At 35.6% G+C, this 6,989-nt stretch overlaps 2 protein-coding genes across 3 annotated transcripts; both read right to left on the reverse strand.

Annotated features, from left to right (window-relative positions):
* Positions 1,662-4,029, reverse strand: LOC104721545 (GTPase IMAP family member 6-like). Of its 2 annotated transcripts, XM_019234639.1 has the most exons (5): positions 3,880-4,029; positions 3,511-3,600; positions 2,340-2,897; positions 1,987-2,258; positions 1,662-1,893 (listed from the first exon to the last, which is right to left on the reverse strand). In XM_019234639.1, the coding sequence occupies exons 1-5, from the start codon at positions 3,923-3,925 to the stop codon at positions 1,828-1,830; spliced, it is 1,032 nt and encodes a 343-aa protein (XP_019090184.1). In that variant the 5' UTR covers positions 3,926-4,029; the 3' UTR covers positions 1,662-1,827. The 2 variants fall into 2 exon arrangements, with proteins under 2 accessions (XP_019090184.1, XP_010437865.1); XM_010439563.2 differs by having other exon boundaries at positions 1,662-2,258.
* On the reverse strand, positions 4,819-5,984 carry LOC104750298 (immune-associated nucleotide-binding protein 8-like). The gene is made up of 4 exons (XM_019232670.1): positions 5,591-5,984; positions 5,334-5,501; positions 5,110-5,247; positions 4,819-5,031 (listed from the first exon to the last, which is right to left on the reverse strand). The coding sequence occupies exons 1-4, from the start codon at positions 5,870-5,872 to the stop codon at positions 4,819-4,821; spliced, it is 801 nt and encodes a 266-aa protein (XP_019088215.1). The 5' UTR covers positions 5,873-5,984.

Here is a 6,989-nt window from a genome sequence, read left to right on the forward strand (position 1 = left end):
TTTTATTTCTAGAAAAATTATCAAGGAACGGCTAGTAGATCTTGAAGCTAAGGATGATTGGGGATATCTTGATTTGGTGAAGAAAATGGGTATTCCTGCTAGTGTTGAAGGTTTGGTTTCTTATGTGACGGAGGTTATAGCTGAATTCTATGCTAACTTTCCAGAAAAACCTTCCACTAATGGAGTGAGAGTATTTGTGCGTGGTCATATGTATGATTTTTCTCCAGATATAATTAATCAAGTGTTTGGTCAGTCTCCTTTGTCTGAAGAAGAAAAACAATCTGATGCCGCAATTGATTCACTAAGTCATGAGAAGCTTGCTGAGACTTTGAGTGGAGAAGATAATATCAAGTGGGACGATTTGAACCCCAAGAACTTGCCAGCTGTGTTTGGAGCTTTGCTCACTATCTCTAGTTACAACTGGTTACCAACGACTCATAGGAATCATGTGTCTGAGGACCGAGCTCGTCTTGTGTACAAGATTTTCAACAAGACCAGATTTGATTTTGGTCAGTTGGTGTATGATCAGGTTGTTGATTTGTCTGCAATTCAGAATCAGGATTCTCGTTGGTTGGTTTTTCCTAGAACCATCTTTTCGATTCTTATGCATCAGAAGAAGCTTCAGATTGCTGAGTCTGAAATGTTTGTCAAGCCTATTGCCTACCGCAAGGATGTTCGCACTGGTAAGGCTTATGCAGAAAAGTTTCCTGAATGTCCTAGCTTTTATGTTCCACCACCTCCTGAACCGCAACCTATCTCGTCTGAATCACCTACTGCGGCTCCTGGACAGAATTATATTGAGGTTGAGCTTGGGAGCATTCGTATGCCGTTAGTAGGGCATAATGAACCGGAGTTGGTCTATGGAGCATTGATTGATACAGCTCGAGTGTTACAAAATCTTTTTGGAGTTGTGTTGCGTTTAACTCAGAATCATCCTATGTCAAGGATGCTTTGATTGGTTTTTAACCTGTATACTCTTCAAGCAGGGGGAGAAGGATCAGTTTATGGGGGAGTGTCACGTTTGCGGGGGAGTATCAATTTTTCTCTGTTTTAGTTCTTTGCGGGTTTGTGGGGGAGCATCAATTCTGAATGTTCTTTGTTTTAGTTCTTTTTGAATGGTTCGATTTGAACATTTGAAACTATAAAACACTTTGCAGCTTGGTTTGATTGTCTTTTGAAATGATCTTGAGGTTGTTAAAGAATAGGCAATCAGATTTTTGACAAAGATTATGTGGTATGTTGAAATTCTTTGAATTATTTGTCTTGGTTGCTTGAAGGAGCATAAGGTTAAAAAGGGGAGATTGAAGATGCATCTATTGACAAATGTGTTGTACTAAAACAAAAGTAGTACAAGATGTGGATCAACAAGATTAAAGAATCAAAAGAGAAAATCCATCAAGGCAGTCAAGAGAAGTCACATGAAGCAAGAAGAAGTTTCTGGAAGAGTAAAGACTTTCTTGTTATAAGGATAAAAGGAAGTTTTACAAAGATTGTTAATTTCCTAAACTATAAAGAAAAAGGAAATTAACAATTCCTAGTTTAATTAGAATTGGAAATTTGTCAATTGTGTGGCTAAGTCCAATTAGTATAAATAGGGGAGGCTGGGTCTTGAAAAAGATCAGCACTTCATAGATTGAGAGATCCTTGCATTGAATCTTAAGTTTAAGAAAAGAATAGCTTGAAGATTCAAAGAAGGCTAAAGAACTTAATAGTATTAGAAAATAGAGTTAAAGGAGAAACCTTGTAAGAACTTATTTTCTAATAAAAGAGAGAGTTATTTGAATTCTTGTTCGATATTCTTTGTTAAAGATCCAAACCGTTTAGCTCTTACGTTTTCACATTAGACCTGTTCCTAAACAACACCTTGCGGTCATTGCAGGCCTCGATAATTTCCTACAACTTACAAGACAACTCAATAAGAGAGACAAGATAAAGTGAAAATGTTCTGCCTGAAGTTTGGAGATCTAAAGTGAAAGATACACAAACCTTGAAATCAGGACAGTCTTTCACATAATCATCAAATGTGTGACCATCATCTTCAAGGGAATCTTCATTTGTAAAAACAACGATCATGTAGTTAACAATTTTGCCTCCAAAAAGGATCTTCAATGCGAAAAGCGCAGATTTCTCCTCTTCTGTGAGCCGGTTCCTCAAGGAAAATACAAGAAGCACTGCATCAATCCCTTCTTTGGTTAGAGAGAAGCACCTCAAAATCTCTCTGCATGTAAACTCGGTTGATGGAGACAGACTAAAGAGACCTGCAACAGGTTTAAGATTGTTAATACTTAATATCGTAGAAGACTCATTGGCTTGGTAGTTTTCAGACTCGCACACATTACCTGGAGTGTCAATAACATTGACGATCTGGCCATTGGCTAGCGACGAACTCTGCAGCTCACAGGCTGTAGTTACCCCTGATGCACGGCCTTTTGAGTTGAACGCTCGCCTTCCGAGAATGCTATTCCCTGTCGCACTCTTCCCGTTACCAGAACGTCCTACCAAAAGTAGGGTTCTTGCAGGTTTCTGCTCAAAACGTAACTCACAAGTATCCTCCAAAACAGAACCAACCTCAGGAAAGGGCTCTGAGACCTTTGGCAACTCGGTTAAATCGACCTTCAAAACTGGTCCATCCTCTGGCAAAGATTCTGAGACCTTTGGAAACTCTGTCAAACCGACCTCCAAAACCGGTCCATCCTCAGGCAAAGATTCTGTGACCTTTGGTAACTCTGTCAAGCCAAGCTCCAAAACCGGTCCATCCTCTTGCAAAGATTCTGAGTTCCTTGGCAACTCTGTCAAACCAACTTCCAAAACCGATCCATCCTCTTCCAAAGATTCTGCGACCATTGGCAACTCTGTGAAGCCAACCTCAAAAACCGGTTCATTCTCTCGCAAAGATTCTGTAACCATTGGCAACTCTGTCAAAATCCAAAGATATTCATGTAAAAAAAAAAAAGAACTAGGAAATATTGCATAAATATAAACTGTTTTGTGAAGGGTGGATCACTAATTCAAGCAGGTTTTGTTTACAAAAGACATTACAGTTATATCTTTAATCATTTGTGTCTATTTTTTTAGGCTCACTTTTTTCAAAAGTAAGAAAATTTGTTGTACTTTTAACTACAAATCTAAAGTAGATATATGTACGTTTCGTACTTCTCTTTTCTGCAAAAAGGAGAAGCAAAAAGATAAGCTAATACTCTTTTTTTTTTTTTTTTAATCAGAAATGCATAGAGTCAATTTCTTTTACGGAACCAATTCTACAGTACTACTCTTTCACGACACAGATTCATATGTGGCGGACCCAGAAAATATTTTTACCTATGTCATAGGGAGGATTGAACCATGGTTTAAGGGTGTCAAAATCTATTATTTACCATATTTTTATACAAAAAATCTTAATTTCAATATGAATGGGGTCAATTGAACTCCCTTTCCCCTTAATAGGTCCGCCAATCTGTTTTGATGAGAAAAAAAAATAGATTCAAAGAGTTAAAAGATACAGAAACTTACCTGAAGGTTTCTGCTGTAGACCTAAATCACAAGTAACCTCCGAAACAGAACCATCCTCCGAGACCAGAAGCAACTCAGTCAAATCCAGATCTATACATATCATCAAACAAAGAACTAGAGAAATTTTTAATATGAAACGAAAACATATTATTTCCTCATTTAATAGACTTACATGCATGCATGCTTCTCAAAAAAAAAAGGAAGGAACAAATTATATGTGAATCCTCTGGTTTATTAGAAATGCATAGAGAATAATAAGTTTGTTCTCTTAGACTAATACTAATTGCAATATAGATCCCATCAATGTTCTCTTCTTATTGCATACGACTGAGTGAGAGAAACAGATGATGAGAAGAAACAAAGACATACCTGCATGATCAGTTGAGAAATCATCTGCTATTAGTCCTCCACCCATTTGAAAATTGTATAGTTTCTTTCTGAATAAGTAAACTGTAGATAGGTTAATAATGGGTTTGGTTTTTATATAGAAACAAAGAAAAAAAAATGGCAAGATCTTTAGACTTTCTCGTTTCTCAAGAACCTTTGAGTTCGGCTTTCAAGAAAAATATTTATCTACAGTAAAAAAAAAAGGAATATAAAAAGTCTTATTGCTCCTCAACTAACGAATTCAATTGATGATGATGTCTTTAGTCGCAATGAGTGTTTTTTTTTCTTTTTGGTCTCAAGAAGTCATATGGGGACGTTATATTCCCAATAAACCATTAAAGCTTCTATAACTTTGAAGTTTTAAACCGATTCTCCCTAATATATGAATAAAACCAACTATAAGGAGTTTATACGATACGATACATAAAATTCACACAATACAATTAGTAAAATTCATATAATATACAAAATGTTACGTAGGTTGGTGCATATGAATTAAGAAAGGCTTTCCCATAAAAAAAACATTCTTAATGCCCTGTCTTCTGCTATTAAATCTTCTAGTTTGGTGTCATAAAAATGTACTCAGCTCTGTCTCACAAAGATTGATATTTTGGGATATATTTTTGTCCCACAAAGATTGATGTTTTGCAAACTTCAAGAAGTAATCATTTAAAATATTAAAATTTTTGAATTGTTATTGGTTTATATTTTCTCTCTCTACCAAAAAGTAATTATAAATTAATTAACAAATAAAAACTAAAAATTTTCTTAATATGTGTGAAAGTCTCAAAATATCAATCTTCATGAGACAGAGGGAGTATATGTTTCTTCAACTCTCTTCTTAATAATACCCTTGAAGCAATTCAATCTTATCTTCGGAGCTTATACAAATAGTATCAGGTTGAGAATGGGAAGATATAATCACATAATAGCGCACTTTTTCTCGTTAATTTTGGCACGCAAGTCATCTCTCTCTACCTTAGCTTTCGCGAGATCTTCTCTCAACTGCATAATCTCATCAGCCGATAGTTTGTGGTTTTCGTTCATCTTTTTCTCGGCTTCTTCTCTTTTAGCCTCTGCCTTCGATAGTTGCTCCCTCACCTCCCTCAAAGATTCCTTTAACTGATTAGAGACCTGACCAGACACAACAGATTCAACATATAATGATCTAAACATCACATACCAACGATAGCCGATATATGTACATATTACCTTCTCTTCGGTTTCCTTAAGCATTTTCTTATATGATTTCTCGAACTCCTTTAACAGAGATGTCTCTTCTTTAGAAGATAAACCATTCTTCATTGCTTCAATCTTCTTCTTCTTTTGCTGGAATGTGGCCTCATTCTCCTGCCAGGGATATCAAATTTTAACAAGATACATATAATGAAATGTCAAACATATTTTTAAAAGAAAAGAGTCAACTCTTTTTCAACCCTTAGTTCAAGTGATAAGTCAGCCATATATGATATCCCATTGTTTCTCTTTGAGATCCGCTCGACTAGTTTAAGAAGATCTTGGACTTGCTTGTCTTTCTTTCTTTCAGGGATATCACGGCCATTATCAAACAACAGCTTATGGTCACCACATTCCTTGAGAATTTCCTGCAAGCAATTTGGGAATTATAAGATGTTACTAGAATATCAAGACCGCTCTTACGTTAATGTCAAGCAAAAAAAAAAGAGAAAACTACTTGGAACTCAGGACAATCTTCCAAATAATCATCCAGAGTTTCTCCTTCATCAAGTGCATCTCCATTGGTGAAAACAACAATCATATGGTCTACGATTTGACTACCGAAAAGGATCTTTAAAGTTCGAAGTGTTGATTGTTCCTCATCTGTTAACCGAGCCCTCAAAGAGAAAACCAGAAGCACCGCGTCGATTCCATCTTTAGCTAGACATAAGCATCTAACGATTTCTCTGCTGGTAAATTCTATTGTCGAGGAAGCACTATACAGACCTGCAAGAAGCATTAATATCAATGTATGTTTTCAGCAAGTGTGGATAGTGTGAATAACCAAAATAGCACAAACACCTACCAGGTGTATCAATGACATTGACTTCAAGACCATTCGGTAGTGAGGCTTTTTGTAGCATACATTCTTTAGTAATGAATTTTCCTCTTGCTTTTGACTGGAACTTAGTTTCTCCTAGAATGCTGTTTCCCGTTGCACTTTTACCGTTCCCTGTTTTACCGACCAGCACTAGAGTTCTTTCAGGATGTTGTTCCAATACTAGCGAATCTGTTACACAAAAAAAGAACATGTGATGGTTCTTGAAATGAGAAAAAATTAGAAAGAAAGAACCAATAAAGTAACACATTTTAATTAGTGATTTTTACAGTAATAATTGAAATTAACAAAACAAATTAAGCGGTATAGACAAACAAACACATTAAGAAACAACAATGGAAGTCATGTAGGAAAGAGATTAATTATGTTTTTTCAAAAATGCAAAGAAACAGTAAGAGAAAGATATTTGAAGAGTCTAAAAACAAAAGACATACCTTTACCAGCTTCGATCTCATTTGCTACCAATCCTCCACCCATTTGAAAAATTGACAAGTAAATTTAAGAATAAGAGATCTTCAGACTCTCTCTCTTTTCTGAAGGAACTTATTCAAACCTTAAACATAAAGGATGGAAATAGAGAGAAACTTAAATTGCCTTCAGAATAATAAAAAGGAATGTCAACAGTCCCTACTGACAAATGCTGTTAATAGTGTTTTAGTCCCAATGAGAGTTTTGTGTCTCGAGAATGCAAAGAGGACAATCCATATTCCTCCATATTAACTTTGAAGTTAAACTAAACCAATTCACCGAGGGATGAATATGGAGAAATACGGATTGTCCTCTTTATTCTTAAGCACTAAAGTTGTATAATCTTAATTCTCTTTATTCTTAAGCACTAAAGTTGATGTATAATCTTAATTCTTTTTAGGATTAATTATAGATTTAGGCCTTTTTTCTCAGTTTCTTATAGATTTAGGACTTATAGTCCATACTTACAGATTTAGGCCTTTGTAATCAACCAAAAAGACTAAATTATCCTTCTCACATTAACCCTTAACTCTCTCTTTCTCTGCGACCT

The sequence above is a fragment of the Camelina sativa genome, chromosome 2, assembly GCF_000633955.1.
Source record: "Camelina sativa cultivar DH55 chromosome 2, Cs, whole genome shotgun sequence".
Classification (NCBI taxonomy): Eukaryota; Viridiplantae; Streptophyta; class Magnoliopsida; order Brassicales; family Brassicaceae; genus Camelina; species Camelina sativa.

Excerpts from the sequence above, each read along its gene's own strand:
- LOC104721545 (XM_010439563.2), bottom strand. The coding sequence starts at position 3,925 with ATGGGTGGAGGACTAATAGCAGATGATTTCTCAACTGATCATGCAG. Across the intron at positions 2,898-3,510 it reads TCTACAGCAGAAACCTTCAG|AATCTTTGCGAGAGAATGAA; the intron begins GTAAGTTTCTGT and ends CAATGGTTACAG. Across the intron at positions 2,259-2,339 it reads CAATGTTATTGACACTCCAG|GTCTCTTTAGTCTGTCTCCA; the intron begins GTAATGTGTGCG and ends AACCTGTTGCAG.
- LOC104750298 (XM_019232670.1), bottom strand. The coding sequence starts at position 5,872 with ATGCTTCTTGCAGGTCTGTATAGTGCTTCCTCGACAATAGAATTTACC. Across the intron at positions 5,248-5,333 it reads ACTTATCACTTGAACTAAGG|GAGAATGAGGCCACATTCCA; the intron begins GTTGAAAAAGAG and ends TATCCCTGGCAG. Across the intron at positions 5,032-5,109 it reads TTAAGGAAACCGAAGAGAAG|GTCTCTAATCAGTTAAAGGA; the intron begins GTAATATGTACA and ends GTGTCTGGTCAG.